At 35.1% G+C, this 19,887-nt stretch overlaps 1 protein-coding gene across 1 annotated transcript in view; it reads right to left on the bottom strand.

The window, feature by feature from the left end:
* Positions 1 to 620: 620 nt before the first annotated feature.
* The window catches only part of LOC120412772 (uncharacterized), a 138,695-nt gene continuing 119,428 nt past the window's right edge, over positions 621 to 19,887 (bottom strand). Inside the window, exon 3 of the mRNA XM_039573367.2 lies at positions 621 to 7,150. Coding sequence (XP_039429301.1) covers positions 7,091 to 7,150 — 60 coding nt within the window. The 3' untranslated portion in view covers positions 621 to 7,090. The remainder of the gene's footprint in view (positions 7,151 to 19,887) is intronic.

Raw genomic sequence — 19,887 nt, 5'->3', positions numbered from 1 at the left:
TCACGCTCCAAAATATTCCCAATCCAACTTACCTTGTCCACTATCAGTAGCCTTCATGCTGACGCTTCTGCAACTGATCGTTTCCAGCTCTGCACACCAAGATTAATCCATCTGCCGGAACATCACCTTTCTCCACACGCACACATGCAAATAACACACCGCGACATCTTATCATTTGCTCACTCTCGATAGTTTCGTTTGATAATTTCTGTTTTACTTTTTTGCGCCAAATTTCGTGCGTTATTTTTTTTTTGTAATTTTTCAATCAGTGCAAGATTTGAACCCACCTGCATTTGCTCTATCGTTTCTTTGTTTAATCTTTTTAAAGTTTTATTTTTCGTGTTTTTTTTTCGCAAAGCTTGACAATTGACCAGTTGAATTTTCTTATGGCTGACATTTGCTGCGTGTGCTCGTCCAAACAAATGAAGGTGGCGTGCAAATCGTTTCGCTTGAGTGTGAGTGACTGTGTGCGTGAGTGAGCAATGAGAGATGCGCGTGTTGATTGAGTGGGTGTGTGTGTGAGAGACAGACGGAAAAAGAGAGACTGAGTGACAGAGAGAAAACGACATTAAGTGAGAGGGATTTTTTCGCCGTGGTCGCTCGAAATCAAAACATATATGTAATGTTCTTATTTTATTAATATATTTATTATATCTAAATTATTTTATATATTTCCAGCTTTTGTTTGTGTTCTTCTCTTCTTTTTTTTTGTTAGCTGCAAGGTTTCTTCTCCTTCTTCTGGGTTTTCTTCTTCTTAGTGCCTTCTTCTTTAGCTGCGTTTTGCACACGCACACACGCGCGTACGCTGTTGTTTAAATACTTCTTTTGTGTGTGTGTTGTTGTTTTTTTGTGTTTCACTTTTTAAATAACAAATATTTCCATTCGACGGCGATATTAACAAGTTTTGTTTTTTATTTCCTCAAGTTTGTGTGTGTGTGTGTGTGTGTCTGTTTGGTGACGTCACCGACTCCTGGCCACTTCCCAAGTCCCTTTTCCTAGTCTTATTTTACACGTTGTCTTCGACATGGTTTTACCCTTTCCCTAGTTGGAGTCGGCGCGGTTTTTTTGTTTATTTATTTTAACTTTTCATCTGGACGCTTGAATAGTGTTAAGTTCGTCACTTTTTGTTTGATTCACTTTCCCTTTTTGACTTTTCCACTTTGATTTTACCTCTTCACAGTACGGGAGCCCATTTGCTTAGTTCTTTCGTTCTTTCGCTTTTTCGCTTAGCAGCTTTTCTATGATTTTTTTTCTTGATTTGCTTTTCGAAGTGTTGCTCTTATGATCATTTTACCATTTTTTTTACAGGTTAGGGGTTTTTGCTCGCTTATTAAATAATACTTTTATGTTAGATAAACTTTCAGTTTTTCTCTGTTGTTGCACCGTTTCCAATCGAAAAACAGAAATACTTAAAAACACAACGAATACACTCGATATGAAGATCGTTAAAGTTACGTTAGTTTCGACTTTCTCGTTGTGCAGAGCCAGCTCGTCCCGCCTAGTTTTTTTCTTCTCTCTTTTCCGACTGTAAATTTAAGGTATCTTAAATTGTTGCTGATAAGTTTGAAATTTATTGCTAAGTGAAGTATGTGGGACGTTTTTTGCTTTTTGTGTGATTTGCTGTCGGTCTGTTTCCTTGTTGCATGCACTTGAAGAAAACAGAAGCACACACACCGGGAAACTCATTCAAATACCCATGGTCGATAGGTTAATTTTTATTCTCTCGCTAACTACTTTTATTTTTTTTGGTAATTATTAGGGTTTTTTTTCGGTCGCACTAAGTCAGTCTTTTCTTTGTTTTTTCTTTAATATACTTTTTGGGATTTTTATTTTTTAAATATTTTACTCTCTTTCCTCTTTTCCACTTGATCTGAAAAAGATTTCCTCTTTCTCAAATGGGCTCTCGTGCTATGAAAATGGCGTTGTAGTTCGTTTGTTAGCTGTGTTGATTACTTTTTTTTCCAGTGTGTCACGATCGGTGCCGGGTTCGAGTCTGGTCACGAACCCCTTTTTTAAGAAATTTAAAGTCCATTACATATATGTTGGCTTGCGGCACACTGCTAGGTGAACTAACTGAAAATTGCAGCTTTTAAATGAGTTTTTGTGAGTCAAAATCGCGTAGTTGATGAATTTGTGACGAAAGGCATGAAAACGATGAAAAACGATAAAAACGATAAAAGTCGGAAAAATCATTTTAAGTAACTTGTGATCGATTTCCAACATTTTTAAGGCATAATTTTCGAGTTTTCAGCTCAAACTTTCACTCTTTCAGTGCAACAAGGCACAAATCAAACAATAAAATCTGGAATCATGTCACCAGCGAGTGTCAAGAGTTCCTCCCGCCGACGAAGGCCAAATTTGAAGGAACGCGCGCAATCTTCAAGTTTCAAGTTTCCCCATTTTCCACAAAGCTCGAGAGTGAGGCAGCAAAACAGAAGCGAGTTTTTTTTTCTCTCCGTTGAATCTGACGCTTTGACGTCACAACTGACCTCATTTCGGTGCTGGGTTTGTTATTCTTTTCTTCGTTTGTATGTTTTTCCTCGCCTCGGTGAAATTGCGGGAAAACGGTTTGAGGGGGGTTGAGCCTGTTGAAGTTCCGCCGCCGCGGCAGTAATGGGGAAAAAAGTTTCTCCTTTTGCGCCGAGGGCCTGCAAGTTGAATCAAAAAGGGTGGCAACTTTCGACCGTTGAAACGCCCAAATGTATACTTGGTGTAGGCGAAACGCCCGAAGGGCGACAATGTCGCAGTGACATCTGGTGGCGAATCGGAATTTTGACGTGTTCCGACTCAATTCAAACCAATTAAAGAAAAAATCGGAGAACCAGTCAAAGTCACCCCGTGCCACGGTGCCCACTTGGGCAATTCGAGTGGCGGAGAAGAGGTTCGCCGATCTTATCGAATTACGGGGCGCCCTTCGTCGAGAGGCCCTCTCGAATCTCGGCGTGGGTTCTAAAAATAAACATTTAATTCTCGTTTCATGCAAAGTGAAAATAAAGCTGGGGAATTACACCTGGCGTCTGGTGGAATTTAAGGGGGGTGGAGGAGGGCGGTGAAATGAACAAGCAACAGTTTGATGATAGTTTGTGGGCTTTACCTGATGCTCAATTTTCCACACCCCTTACTTTTTTTTAAAAAGGGAAGCCACTTTGCTGGCGATAAATGCTTTAAAAATAGATGGAGTGAAGTTTTTGATTGCAATCGGAAGGAAAGTTTCTGTATAGAATTTGATTAAACTTTGATTTTTAATTCGACGAAGAAGCCTTTTGCAGAATTTCTGCAGCTTTGCACTTTGCAAAAGGGCGTAAACTCGAATGAAAGGAGCTCATCCCACTCGTACTCAGTATAATCATACAAAAGAGTTAGCCGAATGAACAGTTTGTTTACATCAAAAGACTTTCTGGAAATTTGCACACTTAACTTGTTATTTGCAAGTAGTTTCATAACCTCACTTTTCAGCACTCTCAGCAAACGTCAAATCGCTTCCGAAAAAGATCTGACAGCAAACTTGTACTGGTTTGACGTTTGCTAAGGGTGTCGAAAATTGAGGTTATGTCTCTGTTTGCAGAGGTCGATAGATCCTACAAATAATACTTATCCTCGGATGTAAACCGGCAGATCATCCCACTCACATTCAATGTAAACATTCACTAGAGTGGGTTTGAAGAACTGTTTGTTTACATCCAAGATTACGCCCTTTTGAAAATTTCCTCTTGAATCACAGTGAAGAAATCAAAACAAAACAAAAAAGACAACAATGACATGTTCCCAAATGACGTAACAAAATTACTAAGAAAGGCAAAAACGTACTGGTTTGACGTTTGCTGAGGGTGCCCAAACGGGAGGTTATGTTACTGCTCACAAACGTCAACAAGACGAATCCTAGAATGTAAACAAGCAACGCATCCCGCTCACACTCAATGTAAACATTCACTAGAGTGAGCGAGATAAACTGCATGTTTACATCCAAGATCACGCCCTTTTGAAAAGTTATTCTTAAATCGCGAAAAAGTAATAAAAACAAAACTAAAAAGACAACAACAAAAGTGAAAAAATGACGTCATGACAGTTTGTTTTGTTTATGTTGCGAATTGCGGCATGTCACGTAAAAAAAATGAAACTTTCTTTTGACATTTCTTATGTTTCGCTAACTTGCTAATAGTTGTTTTTTTGTTCAACTGGCCATATTGACAGCTTTGCTTGCACTTTTTTGTTTGCTTGTTTTGCTTTTGTTAACTTTAAAAAGACGATAAAAATTAACCTAAAGGTGGGTATTCAAATAAATCTCGCACGGCGCTTGTTTGCTTTCTTTTCTTCCTCTGAATTTTGACAGCTCGCGCTGTCACCGCTCTGGATGTAAACAATAGTACAGTTTGTTTTGCTCTTCGAATCGTTGAGATAGTTGTTCTTATTCTGCTTTTTGCCCTAAATTAACACTGACATTAAGGAGAGATTGTTTTCTGAGGTGTTTGTTATGAGTTTTTTAATCCTTATTTTCTTCTTGCTGTTTGCTGTTTTTTACTTTGGTTTTAAAATTTGTTCTCCGTGTTTTGTTTTTGTTTGTTTTGTTTCTCAGTAAAGGTATATTGTGCAAATAGACATTTATACTTTTTTCGTGTTTGCTTTTTATTATTTTGAATTTAAATATTTTCTTGACTTTTTCTTAATTGTTTGTGTGCATTCCTTTGAGTTACGAGTGTATGTGTGTGTGAGTGTTTTTTTGTTTGTTTTGTTTTAGTCGTTCATAAATTGAAAGATGGAACGTAAGGTGACTGAACGCTTCTTATGCACAACCAATGTTTGTGTTTTTCTCTCAATGTGTGTGTGTATGATCTTAAAATTTCTTTTTACAGTTGATTGTTTACATTTGGTTTTTTGTTGTTTGTATTTTTGCCATCTCCTCTGGTACAGCTGTACAGCCATTTACACTTGCTTTCCTGCTACGTTTCTCGCTCGGAAACATCAAAATAAAACAATTTAAAAATAATCTTCTCCTAATGTTTTCGCACACACGCGCGTTTGTCCCTTTTTTGTTCTGTTGACGTTCCGTCAAATTACAATATTCAACACCTATTTCGTTTGTTTACTTTGTTTCACTCTAGTAACATTAACCACTTTTTTTTATGTTTTTTTGCTCAGTCAAAGTTTTGAAAGTTTTGCGCTTCCGTTTTAACCTAGCTCTCAACAACGGTTGCCAGCGCGCTCCTCCTAAGCTAGCAGTGCTTCCAGCTGCGCGAGCAGCGCTGACCAGGGGATCATTTATCACGATTTGTTTACATTTTTCCACCCTTTTTCAAACGGGGATCTCTTTAAGAGTTCCCCGCAAAAACAGGCACTCACGCCGATCTGTCAAACGTGACGGTGTGAACAAAATAAATAAAAACAAAACAAAACCCGAACCAGGGGTCAGGATCACGTGAAAACATAGAGATTTCGCTTCTTATCGTTTATCTGTCACGCGGCACACATCAAGTGTGCGAGCGCGAGCTTTCCCTAACGCCTTAAAGTTAGTTGTTTTGTTTTTTACACAAGGAATGTTTGACGTGTGACTGGGCGCGCACGCACGCGCGCGCTGTCACTTTTGACGTTTGGAGCACGCGTGCGTGCGCGCTTTGCGCGTTTTTGCTTATGTAATTGTTACTTTTTTGTTTGTTTGTTTGCTGCTATTTACAGTAGAAGACGACCTGCTGTCTCTCCCTCGTTTGGAACAGAACGCTTGAATTAGTAACTAAAACTTTGACTAAAATAAGATCTTCGCGGACTTTTTTTTTGTTTTCTTTGTTTACCTTTGTTGTTGTTTTTCTTTGTGTGAGTGTTGTTGGTGTGCGAGAGGCCCTTTTCGATTTTTGTTTGTTTGTTTTGGTTTTGGCAAGTGACAAACCTCTCGCTACCGCGTGCAGCTGTTTTTGTTTTGTTAAGGTGCGCACACTTGTTTCAGTGTTTTGTTTTTGTTTACTCGTAAAGTGTGTATACTTGGAATGTTGTTACACGATAGTTTTGTTCTTGTTTTGGTATCTCCTAAATACACGAGCGTTTGTTCTTGAAGATAGAGATATAACAATGTGTTTGTGTGTTCTTGTGTGATGGTGTGAGTGTTCTTACCTCCTACGAGTGTGTTTGTGTGTTTGCTCTTCTTTATCCTTTTAGTTGACTAAGGTTGGATTCTCTTTTACTTTTTTACTTGTTAAAATTGTGACTTATCTATACAATATAGCTGCCTTGTCCATGAGAATAGTTTTCTGCAAGATTTTTGTTTTTGTCTTTGACTTAATTCCATTAACTGTAACGATCTTGGATGTTAATTTTAATTTCTATACAAGTGTCTCTCCACCGCTCTTCTGTTTACTGCTGTTGTTGTGACGCAAAACGAGAAAACAATCGGAACTAACTGCCTCAGTGTGAGTGAGCGCGTAAGGAAATCAAAACAAACGTCGGGGAGAAGGGGGAGGGGCGGACAGGTTATCGTTTTGATCGTTTCGTGTTCCGTCTCGCGCGCGCACGTTTTGCTCTATCTGGAGTAGGTATTCTTGTGACTGATTTGAAACGGGGAAACCAAACGGGAAAAATTACACTTACTTTTGGTTAAAGTTTGCTCATTGTTTGTTTGTTTTGTTTTGGTTGTCTCTTATACACACACATCTATGTACCCTTACAGTGTATGTGTTCAGTTTTGCCTTTGTTCAGTTTTATGTTTTCTTTGGTATAACCTCGCCGGGGCCGCGCACCTATCGTTTAACTGTCAGCCGCGCGGCTGGCAGCTTATCGTTTTTCGCTTGATCCTGTGTCTACTACTGCCAATCGGTAGAGTGTGTGTGTTTGTGTGTCCTTAATAAATATATATATTTTTATCTGTTTCTCTGTGTGTATGTACGTGTATGTGGGAGTGTTTGTCTCGTGTATTGTGTTTTGTTTTGTCTATTTACAGTTTTTCTTCTCTCCGTTTAAACTTCCCACCTTTTTTGCTCTATCTCTCCTTTCGCGTGTCAGAGTTTCCTTTAGTTGTTGTTACTTTGAGTTGACTTTGTTCATGCTCTCACTCCTCTCACTTGTTCTTCCTGTGCTGCTCTCATGCTATTGCTGCTGCCCGGTGTTCTTAACGTCCTCGTGCCCATCTCAACAGGGCATCGGCTAGCACGTCCAGATGTGCCTTCGTCTGCAAAAAGAGGGATAGAGAGAGGGGAAATTGAGACTTGGATGATTAGAGCTGGGGTTTTAGTTTCTAATTAACATTTTATGAACTTGTTGCATAAATTACTGACTCCTTCTATGTGGCTAGGTTCCAGCTTGATCGATTGGTTTTTAATATTCCCAATCAGAGACAAGCATAAAGTTTCATATTAAAAATTGTGTTGTTTTATTAAATTTTTTGCAAAAGTGTTTAAATTATGCTCTGTTTAAAATTTTAAAATTTTAACCGTCCTTAAAATGATCATAAATTTATTTAACTTCATTGCTTAAAAGACCTCTATCTTCTGATTACCTAACTCACTGTGGGTCGCATAATGTTTCAACAAAATTTCTGAGATTTGGCTTTATTTTTTAAATAATTAACATTTACAGTGCTGGTCAAAAGTTTACGACATTGGAAAATTTCTTCCACCTCACTCAAAATTCTATTGGCTGTCGCTCGCACGGTTTTTCCTAAAAACACAATTTTGGCCGACGGTCACGTGTTTGCGGGCGAACCTCATATTTGCAAGTTCCCTCTTTTTTAACAAAAAAATTGCAAAGTAGAACTTGATTGCTCACTTTCCGTTGAGCTTTTTATTGCTCGATATTACATTTTTGAAAATTATCATTTTGATTAAACAGCAAAAAAAAGTTGAATTTTGGAATGTTGGAAATTTGGTAGGTGGAATATTACCTCTTTTTTGAGTAATATTACTTACAAAATTTGTAAAAATGTGAACCTGCTGAATATTCACCAGAAACTGATGAAAATTAATCATTTATTGATATAATATTAAACTTTTTTTGACACAAGATCTGTCGCCATTTCCTGATGAATATTACCATCATTTTTTTCTGTGTATGTTTGAGACGACAAAAATGCCATCTGTTGTGTTTTGGCACAAAGTGATCTACATTTATGTAGTAGAGTTTCTTATTGAAAAAAATCTTGTTTTTTTTTATAAACATGGGAAAATCGAAAAAAAATATTATAAATTATTCAAGATCGAAACTTAAATTTGCAATCGAAAAATACTTTTCATAAATTTCAATATTGTAAACCGATTTCGAGTTCAAACAATAATTTAATAAAAGTGCGTCCGATTTTCAATGCCAAAAAATGAAAGCAAATATTCAAATAAAAACAAATTAGCTTTTACATTTGGTATGGTTGAAAATAAATGATTTTTGGCAAATTTGATTTTACATTTCGTATAAAATATTTTTTTTCTCATGTCAAAAATATTTATTTTTTTTCTCGAAACTGGAAACACTGCCCAATGAATCTTGAACAACTTGTGCCATATCTCAAAAGATGGGATTTTTTCTTCTTAAACATATCCAAAAATGAGATTTTTAAAGTATAGTTATTTTACGCAACCCAAATTTTGGTGTGAAAAGTCGAATTAAAAAATTGAGTATTTTTTTAGAGCAATACTATTTTTTCCAGAGGTCTTAGCAATACTTACAATTTATCCCATGACACCAAATCGGTCACAAAATTCGTTTTAATATACATATTATTGATTTTCGTAATATCCTTTCACAGTCCAGACTTGATTATCCGAAGCCTAGATTATCCAAAGTTTCGATTATCCGAAGTTCGATTATCCGAAGGTTTGTTTTTTTTTCATTTTCTTGTTTTTGATGATATTTTGATGATAAAATTCTAGTTCTCAGACCCCATTTTAGTCAAATTTGAGTTTTTGATTGCCTATTAAAAATAAAATGCATTTTTTCAATATGCCATCACCGCCATTTTGGCCGCCATCTTGGACTTAAAAATTTTAAATTATTTTTGTGTAATTTAAGGATCATACCTCTGATTTTCAATCAAAAATTGGGCAAAAAAAAAAATCGTGATTCCGAATTTTCGACCATCTAAAGTTAATTTTGTTTGATTCTAAAATCTTTTGAGTTTTTGAAAAATTTAGATGCACCGCAAAAAGATTTCTCTCGCAAAAATTTTTGTTTTTGTCAAATCTTATTTTTTTTTGAAAACTAATGGTTGCAAAATATTTCAATCAGTTTGTTTTTTTAGTATAGGCATTTTACCACTTTTGTGGCATTCATGTCTAGGAAAAATGGTTCAAATTTTGTTGTACGAACTCAGGAAATTTATCATCGAGATCTCCTTTCTTGTCTCATTTGCAAGAATGTTTGGAAGTGTTCCACTAATGTCGTTGTTTTTTCGGCTTTCCTCGAAAATCTCAATTAGTGTAAAATGTATTTTAAAACACCTTTCTTATGCCAATTTTGAGACTTGAGTCTTTTGGCTTGTTATATATAAATATATATTTTTTTTTAAATTTTCTTTGCATATAGCCTTCTTGGAATGGTACGAAAGCCCAAAATTTTATTATTTGCTTTTGGATGTTTTTAAATCCTCCTTTCGCAAGAGGTTTAAAATAACACGCAAAATGCAAAAATTGAAAATTTAGCTTTTTGGAACTTTTTTTTTCAGAACTGAATGTTACACAATGAATCATAAATAGATTTAACTGGATTTTAGTTTTTTTTGGGGAAATTTTGAAGAGTATGAAGAGGGTCGATAAAACATGAAATATAATGTGCAAGTTTCCTAATGTTAAAAAAATCTTTTTTTTTGCATGGTTTTTTTTCGGTTCTATTTGAGTATTTGGAAAAAATCTGATGTTCAAATAGCCTATTTTTTTTAAATGACAAAATAAAAATCTCAATATTTGAATGGATAGTAGTTTAAAAAGTTTGTGAGTACATTTCTTTTAATTAACTTATTAAATTATCTTATAATTTTTTACTGTAGCTAACTTTTTTTTAATACAGAGAAATGTTTTTTTTAAATATGTTCGTTATGATGTGTTCGTTTAAAAAAAAAATATCGAAATAACATACATACATTTATTCAATTTAAACCTCATCTCGTTTGGCCAGTGAGTTTGAAATTAAATTATGAAAACTATGCTTATGATTTATAAAGAAACAGCTTTCTATAATTTCAATTTTTGCTTGTATGGGGTCTAATCAACCGAAAGCATACCCATTCATTCTTGATATCATCCACTGGAAAACACTCACCAACTGAACTCAGCACACAAAAAAAGAAAAAAAAATAAATGTTAAATATAATCTTTTGATGTCTATTTTTTTGAATTATCTGTCTTGACTTCATGAATTCAAGCATCACTCACGTTTTCTTCAATTGAATTCATGAAATAAGGAATTTATTACTAAACCCATGATTTTAAATTATTATTATTTTTACAATTTTCTTTTTAAAAGATATTTATTCATTTTTCCGAGTAACTTGCAGAGAACTTTCAGCAAATAATATTTTTCAACTGTGCAAAGTTCAAACTCCCCAGCCGGGACCACCCAGCACCGTCACCGGATGGTATGGATATTAAAATGTTTTAATTGAATCTGGCTGCTCTGCGCTGCTGGTCGTCCACATTTCAATCTCCGAGCAGGGGTGGGGGGAAAGGATTTCTGACGGAATGTTGCTCTTTGAAATTGAAAGCTGTGGAATGTTTGCTCGGCTCTTGGGATTGAAAATCAATATTAACACACCCAGGCAGGGGGTCACTTTATTGGAAATTCAGCTTAGAACTTTGTGAGTTTTGCCTTTCAGTAGAGATTCAATTTCAACTTTTTGTTTAGCTTCAAAAGTGCAATCTTTTACATCACCATAAGCAAAAAGCATGATATTGAAAAAAACACGAAAAGTGCGGCAAACTTTCGCATGTCAAACAGTCGTTTTTATGCTGTCCAAGTTGGCGAGCTCTGGGAAAACGGCTGCTGCTGTGGCGTGGTTGGACGTCATTTGCCGAACCGAAAAGTTGCTGCCGGTTACGAGGGGGTAACAAAGTGTCCGAAAACTTTAAAGCTCTCTCGTCACACCTCGTAAAAGTTTACGTCAGTCGTGTTTAGTGGTGCTTTTTTCTGGTGGCTGGTTGCAACAGGTTGAATCAACTAAGCAAATAGAAAAGGTTGCAGAACCAATTCAATAAATAAATAAAAATCAAAAAAGCAAAAAAAGATAAATTTGAAAAGCATTAAAAGACCAATCAACACTTGTTTCAAACATCAGATATGAAAAAGAACAAAGTGATCATTTCTTGGATGGTTAACCTAAGTCCTACTCAGCACCTCTTTTTTCTCATTTGTATTATTTTTCTGCGAAAACCTCCCCTCCCCGTTCGTCCTCTTGTTAATCAACAGGACCATCATTATTTCTGTGTCTGTGTGTGTGACTTTGTGTGTGCCTCTGGGTGGGTCTCTTTTCATTTTCTTTCTGCGAAACGAGCGGCAAGTCTCAGGCTCAGACTTGGCTTCAAATGATGAGAACCATTAAGCATGCTTTTGCTGTGTTGGTGAAGGAGAAGGGTTTGTGGGTGGGTGGTGAAGTTAGTGTCAGTGAATAGGTGACACGAGAGTGCGTTGTCCTGGAAATGTTGAAGCTAGTGCTGCTTTGTGACAGGTGCAAAACCAGGGATGTCACACACAGTGGGAGATTAGTGCTGGGAGAAAGATTTCTGGGAAGCTTTTGACAAGCACATCGGATGAAATTGGTCGAAGCTGTAATTTATCTATCTTTCAAACTACTGCTCATTATTCAAATATACTTTTTTAGATGAAAAATCCTCGCATTCCAGTACGAGCTTCACGAAAAAGTTCAAAGAGGCCATTTTCATGCAAAATTGCTGAACTAGTGAACATTCCCAAAAAACCCGATTTAATCCCACCTGGGATGAGATAGAGCCTTTCTTACTAAAGAATATAACAATAGTAGAACTGCTTCTTTAAATTCATAACAACGACTTTGTTTATTTATAACGTCAGAAAAAAAGAAAGTCTAATGATGAAAGCAAAGTATTATAAATGATATGCTTTCGAAAAGAAATAAAAAACGCTATTTTCACCAAAAGAATATTTGTAATCGTACATATTCTTAATCAAACAAGAGTTTATGACAAACGCGAGCATAGCAAACTTCCCATGCGTCAGTGACAACGCATACCGCGGTTTTGGTTTTCTAGCTTCGGTCGAGCCCTTTTGTGTGTTGGTATTTTGGTTCATCGTACCATCGTACCGAACAAAGCAGGCGTAAAGAAAAACCGAGGTAGGGGAACTATTCCCTTTTTCAGCCTATTTATATTATCGGCCTATCAGCACTTTGCTCATGACTGGTCCAAAGTAATAAATAGCTCAAATAAAAGTGAGCAAACAACTCTCCATTGTTGATACACTTGAAAAAGTTGATTTAATAGCGGAAAACGGCAAAAGTGATGATAATTGGTCGAACGGCTTAGAGTGATTAAAATGGGTATATTTCCCCTACAAGTGAACCGCGTGTGCCGCACGGTGCAGAGAAGCTCGCCATTCAGCTTCTACATAAGTGAGAGTGTCAGAAATTGCTATTTTTAAAACCGCACCACTACACACTCAATCGCGACTACCTTAAGTAGAAAGCCATTGGCGTCACCAGCATTGAAAACTTTGAAAACGATATAAACGATGAAAAGCTTAGAAAGCTCCTATTGGAATCCAATGAAGCCTGTTAAATAAACTTACGACAAATGAAGTCTACATTTAGGCGATTTTAGGAGCGCACGGGAAACAAATTGATTGTAGCCGGATGAATGTCCTATGTCACAAAAGTTTTTGCATAAACATTGGACAGTTATGCAAAAACGCATAGGGCAAAAGAAAACGAAAAGCTACGATATCTTACACGTTGTAGGAAACATCGGTAGACAAGCTACTACAAAACGAGTATAAGTCGAGCCACAAAATAGATGCGCCAGCATTCTCGCGCCAGTATTCGAAGCTCAACTTGACAACTTGTCGACTTGACGACGAAGCGTCGAAAATCGATGCAGTGTGATTTTTTGACGATTTTTCCGATTAAAATTCATGCTGAATCGACATATTTACGAAGATGAAAATGACGTCCAGCCTTAAAGTAAAACCTATACCTTTCTTTAGTAAGAAAGGCAAAAAGTAAATCGCTCTAAAAATTGATCCGGATTGCCGATAGATGTCAAATTTGTTTCAGATGCTCATTCATGGTCTGTACTATGAATGTAGAAAAAAATTTCGGATAAAATCGGAAATAAAAAGTGTTGGCGAAGGTCACCAGGTGGGCTTTTACCTTTTTTTAGGGATTTTTTTTCTTTTGGTAGGTTAATCAAACGGCTCTAACTCCAGAACCAGATTATGGATCTGGATGAAAATTTGGGAGGTTGTAGAGCTCGAAAAATGCAATTTTTGAGATAAATAAAAGATATGAAAATGAAAAATTTTGACCATATTTTCATTTGAAAACTGTGTATTTTGTTGAAAAGTCTGGCCGCATCCGAAAACAGATGGATATTTCGAAATTCGGTCTCAAAATGACCCTTATTCAGCACACCAGCTTTCAAATGCACTTTTAACAATCAAAATCGAAAATAGGGGAGCCGAGGATTACGTGACACAAAATTTGGCAAAAATTTTACCACACACGGACATCACTCGAACTCCACGGAATTTATTTTCTCAAAATACGAGGGTTGGAGATAGACGAGTTCTGTCAAGGTGAATCGATAGAGCGTCGAAAATCGATGCAGTGTGATTTTTTGACGATTTTTCCGATTAAAATTCATGCTGAATCGACATATTTACGAAGATGAAAATGACGTCCAGCCTTAAAGTAAAACCTATACCTTTCTTTAGTAAGAAAGGCAAAAAGTAAATCGCTCTAAAAATTGATCCGGATTGCCGATAGATGTCAAATTTGTTTCAGATGCTCACTCATGGTCTGTACTATGAATGTAGAAAAAAATTTCGGATAAAATCGGAAATAAAAAGTGTTGGCGAAGGTCACCAGGTGGGCTTTTACCTTTTTTTAGGGATTTTTTTTCTTTTGGTAGGTTAATCAAACGGCTCTAACTCCAGAACCAGATTATGGATCTGGATGAAAATTTGGGAGGTTGTAGAGCTCGAAAAATGCAATTTTTGAGATAAATAAACGATATGAAAATGAAAAATTTTGACCATATTTTCATTTGAAAACTGTGTATTTTGTTGAAAAGTCTGGCCGCATCCGAAAACAGATGGATATTTCGAAATTCGGTCTCAAAATGACCCTTGTTCAGCACACCAGCTTTCAAATGCACTTTTAACAATCAAAATCGAAAATAGGGGAGCCGAGGATTACGTGACACAAAATTTGGCAAAAATTTTACCACACACGGACATCACTCGAACTCCACGGAATTTATTTTCTCAAAATTCGAGGGTTGGAGATAGACGAGTTCTGTCAAGGTGAATCGATAGAGCGTCGAAAATCGATGCAGTGTGATTTTTTGACGATTTTTCCGATTAAAATTCATGCTGAATCGACATATTTACGAAGATGAAAATGACGTCCAGCCTTAAAGTAAAACCTATACCTTTCTTTAGTAAGAAAGGCAAAAAGTAAATCGCTCTAAAAATTGATCCGGATTGCCGATAGATGTCAAATTTGTTTCAGATGCTCATTCATGGTCTGTACAATGAATGTAGAAAAAAATTTCGGATAAAATCGGAAATAAAAAGTGTTGGCGAAGGTCACTAGGTGGGTTTTTACCTTTTTTTAGGGATTTTTTTTCTTTTGGTAGGTTAATCAAACGGCTCTAACTCCAGAACCAGATTATGGATCTGGATGAAAATTTGGGAGGTTGTAGAGCTCGAAAAATGCAATTTTTGAGATAAATAAACGATATGAAAATGAAAAATTTTGACCATATTTTCATTTGAAAACTGTGTATTTTGTTGAAAAGTCTGGCCGCATCCGAAAACAGATGGATATTTCGAAATTCGGTCTCAAAATGACCCTTATTCAGCACACCAGCTTTCAAATGCACTTTTAACAATCAAAAACGAAAATAGGGGAGCCGAGGATTACGTGACACAAAATTTGGCAAAAATTTTACCACACACGGACATCACTCGAACTCCACGGAATTTATTTTCTCAAAATACGAGGGTTGGAGATAGACGAGTTCTGTCAAGGTGAATCGATAGAGCGTCAAAAATCGATGCAGTGTGATTTTTTGACGATTTTTCCGATTAAAATTCATGCTGAATCGACATATTTACGAAGATGAAAATGACGTCCAGCCTTAAAGTAAAACCTATACCTTTCTTTAGTAAGAAAGGCAAAAAGCATCCTTGAGGAGTTACAAACATGTAGGAATTCAGAAAATTTTATATATTTAAAAAAAAAATAATCAAATCCACAAAAAAGATGATTTCCCTCCTGAAAGTTCCATGAAGATATTTTATCATTAAACTGAGTAAACGCAGATTGTCAAACTTTCTGATCGTTTTTCTCGAAACATCGAGCGAGATGATTTGCCACGATATCTCGTTATTGGATGAACCAAATTGGATGATATTTGAAGTTTGGAATTTGGAGAATTAGGTATGTCTAAAGAATAACCCGTGTGCATGACGAAGCCAGATTTTTAAATTTTGAATCAAAAAAAAAAAAATAATAATGAAAAGCTGTTTTAAATAATTTTTTTGAAGATTGGCCTTCGTCATGCACACTAGACCGGTTTAACGAGTTTCCACCAACATTTTGAACCGATTTGGTCGAATCAGTGTTGAAATATCGTGGCACCCGTTTTTTGAAACAGCCAACTTCAAATAGTCTCGGCAAAGATACAACCAAGTGTCTTCGAATTAATTTTGTTAGGAGTTGATAATGTATGTTTTAAAACCCTGAAAACAGATAAGAAAAAAAAGTTAAAGTTTTGCCAGTATTCTAACCCTTTAACCAAAGTAGTGGTTTTGGTAAAATTCAAATAAATTGTGAAGAATACATGCAAATCCACCTTGTTTGTACATCATTTTATTTTGTTTTTCCAAGCTCTAAAACATTATAAAATGTTTAAACACTTTAAAAAGTTACAAAAAACACTTAATTTTAAAACGAAACATTACAGTCATCCCACATGTTCGGAACACCCACAAATTCGGAACACTTTTGTAATAATTTGTCAATAGGATGCAAAATGCAACTTTTCTGCCGACCCTGCTATTTTTAGGGCCTTTATTTGGACATTCTCTTGCTATTTCACTAGTAAAAGTAGTACTTTTTAAACAAAAACTGCATTTCCAGACTATTTTATCCAGAGCAGCAAAACACTGCCTCCAAATTGCCTGTTCCATGATTGTGGGATGTTATTGTTTCTCCCACAATTGTGGAACACAGGGTTGCCAGGTTGACAGATAAATCTGGGAATGCCAGATTTTTCAAGTGTCAGCCAGAATAAAGATTCATTTTTCTCAGTGCCAGAAATTGACAGATTTTGCCAGATTTTTAACATTATGCCCATTTTGTACAACTTTTTGATTAAAATGAAAGATTTTAATTGAAAATCAAAAATATTAGAATGTGTTTTTCTTAAATGAAAGGTATATTCTACCTTTTCAGGCCTTAAAATCAGTTAAAACATTGGAACTCTACAAACTTTTAAATTCATTTATATCCTCTCCCATCTTCACCATTGAGATTTGTTAGATTTTCGTCTGCCAGATTTTTCCAGATTTTTGATCGATACTTTGCCAGATTTCCCAAATTTTGACCTGGTAACCCTGGTGGAACACCTGAAATTGACTGATGTTTTCACAAAAAAGTTATCAGACCATTCATAATTCATTACTAAGCATGAGTTTTATTGGTTTCAGAGTGTAAAGTCATTATTTGGTAAAAAATATGTTCTCCTGGAAAGAAAAAAAAAGTTTGTTTACATAATAAGAAAAAAAGTGTTCCGAATTTGTGGATTTCAAGGGTCAATGTTTTTCTTAGAAAACTTGATATAAAACGTAAAAATGTACAGCTGGTCTATACATCATTCGAAAGATCGCAAGAAAAGCTTTCACATGAAGGTAAACGCAAATCATGATGTTCAATTATAATTATAATTATAATTATCGATTTTCTATGATTTGTTGAACATTGGCCGATCTGTAAACTGTTCCGAATTAAGGGATGACTGTACGTTTCAAATGAAAAAAATGAAACTTCTAAAAGTTCATTAAATTTCCCATAATTTATATTTTAAGTTTCTTTGGCAAATTTTTTTTTCTAAATTTTGAGTAATCTGTCCAATCTAGCGTCCAATTTCACAAACAAGTCTTATTGACAACAAAATTCTATCTCGTAACAGTTTCGAGCTTTATTGAATTAACCGTGTCTTAGCAAACTCCAAAAAAATGAAGGTGTCGTACCACCACTCCGTCACGAGGTATTAAAAAATGGACTTCGGTTTTACGACCAGAGACCAAACATATCCCTTAGAGCAAAGTTTTAACAAATCAAAGAGGGGTTGGGGCACCTTTTTCGGTTTACAATATTGGGAAAAAATGAAATTTCATTTTTTCTAACACGTAGTTTTGTGAAAATTTGAAGTACTTAAGCTATTTCTCTTGAAATCTATGAAAACGAATCGATCATTTTATGCCCACATTACAGAAATTTAGAATTTGAGTTGTGGGAATATGTTTAGCATTAAAAAAACAATAATATTTTCTTGATTAAAAAAGCTATGCGACATCTATGTTTAATTTTAGTATTCTAGAATGACATCAAGAAAAAGAAAACATATTTGTTACAAAAAAAAATCCAAATTAAAACCAGACTTAGTATAGCAAATTTATTGGAAAACATAAATGATTCTTGATAAGGCCATTATAAATTGTATGCTACTCTCAAAAATTTGCAAAATATCTACAAATCATTTTTGTTTTCATCACATATTGTGTCTTTTCCAATGTCAAAATATCTCTTTAGAAAAGGCTGAAATATGGATTTATAATTCAATATTTTTGTAATTTTAACCTATAACTAGACTAGAATATCAAAAATGAATTTGGTCAGCATTTTTCAAGAAAGTTTCTACGTGGTTTACGAATGTCCCCAAAGTTTGACGTGTCAATAATCAATCCTTTTCATATCGTAATCTGACCTTATTTTTTTGTTTGCTTTTTGGATGTTTTTGAATACTCCTGACTCAAGGCGGTTTCAAAAACACCCAAAAAGCAAAAATTAAAAATTGTGTGTATGACATTTAAAAAATAAAATAAAGAAATATACTAATGATAATCTACAATTACTCAAAAAAACATGTAAATTTACACATTTTTCGAGGTTTAATTACAGTTTGTTTTTGACAACTTTTTAAACATATCTAATTCGAGCTTATTTGTACAAATGTAAAATTTACAAAAAAAATATTTTTTTTTTCGTTTTCCAAAGTTTGTTAGTCAAATTATCACTCGAAATTAAATAAGTGCGAATCAAAAAATATTTAACATCATTATTTTTCAAACAACAGTTACGAGTTTATTGTTGCTTTCGTTTTTCGTAATATTTGCTTATTTAAATAATGCAATAATAATTAACAATAAAATAATAAAAAATCTACAATCTATTTTAAAATTTTCAAAAATGTATTTATTTTGCACCCTAATGTTTTGAAATTTTGAACTGAATGATTAAGTACAATTCATGATTTCTTTATATTTTGTAATACCTATTTGGATAGTTGATTTCATAACAAAATCATATGAAAGGTAAATTTTTGTTGAGTTTTATTTCAATTTTACCGAATTTTGATGCCCAGATTAATTTAGAAAATGAAAATTGTTTGCTGTTTGTTTAACAATTTATAAATTTATTTGATTTTTTAAATTTTTACAAAGTTTTGAAATTAAATTTTCAAATTGTTCGCCAAAGATATGTTTATTCTAGATATATTTTTTATAACCTTTTCCGCGTGTTTGGCCAACATTCGATGTTTCTATGTATCAACAAAGTTTTTTATTATTGATTTTTTTTGGTTTTTGAAACAAACAACTAATCAAAAAGTATCTGGAAAATATGAAATTACAAGCAGGCAAGGAATTGATAATAATATTTAATGGGAATACAAAATAAGCTTAAAATTTAAAATTTAAGCCAAGACACAAATTGTTTCGTCAGATAAAGTCACTGAAATTGACATTCTGAAAAAAAGGTATGAAATACCTTCATTAAAAGCTTTTAAGGTTTATTCTGTTTTTTTTTTGTCAAAATGTTAGACTATAGTTATAATTATTTCTAAAAAAATCCCTAAAATCCTGTTCACCCCAAGTGAGCAAGCACCATCTTGTCCCGATTCATGTTCCACCTCCCTAGAGCAACATGCTTCTGCGCCACCTTTCCCTAAAAGAAAGATTACGTTGTCGCGATAACTAAGAGCGCTTTCTTGAGATGGTGGGGGTGGGAGCCCCTCGCCAACCTCCTCCTCAAGAGGGTGTCATAATCGGATTAAAAATATTATTATCGCTATTATTGTGTGTGTGTGTGTGTCGGGTGGTTGGGGGTGCTGTTTGATTGTGGTTATTTCGCCTTCACTCACTCACTTTCATCTCTCATGTTTCATGCTTCATGACGCTTTCTTCTTATTATTATGGTGAAGGTTTCCCCCCAAGTCAGCGTTGTTTTATTGCTGTCCGATAAGACGGAACAGAGCACGAAATGGTGACGACGATTAGTACGGAACTTACCGAGCGGGCTTTCTTTGTGCTTCCTACAACAAGTTGGTTGGGACAAGGAGAGGAGGCCGAAGGACGAAATTATGAGTGAAGCTCAATCTGATACGGTTTGCCCCATCAGAAGCGAGTTTATTGGACATGAATTGTTGCTCAAATAGTGCACGCGAAATT

The sequence above is a fragment of the Culex pipiens genome, chromosome 2, assembly GCF_016801865.2.
Source record: "Culex pipiens pallens isolate TS chromosome 2, TS_CPP_V2, whole genome shotgun sequence".
NCBI lineage: Eukaryota > Metazoa > Arthropoda > Insecta > Diptera > Culicidae > Culex > Culex pipiens.
The sequence above is the reverse complement of the archived record's forward strand: the minus strand, read 5'-3'. Positions and strand labels throughout refer to the sequence as shown.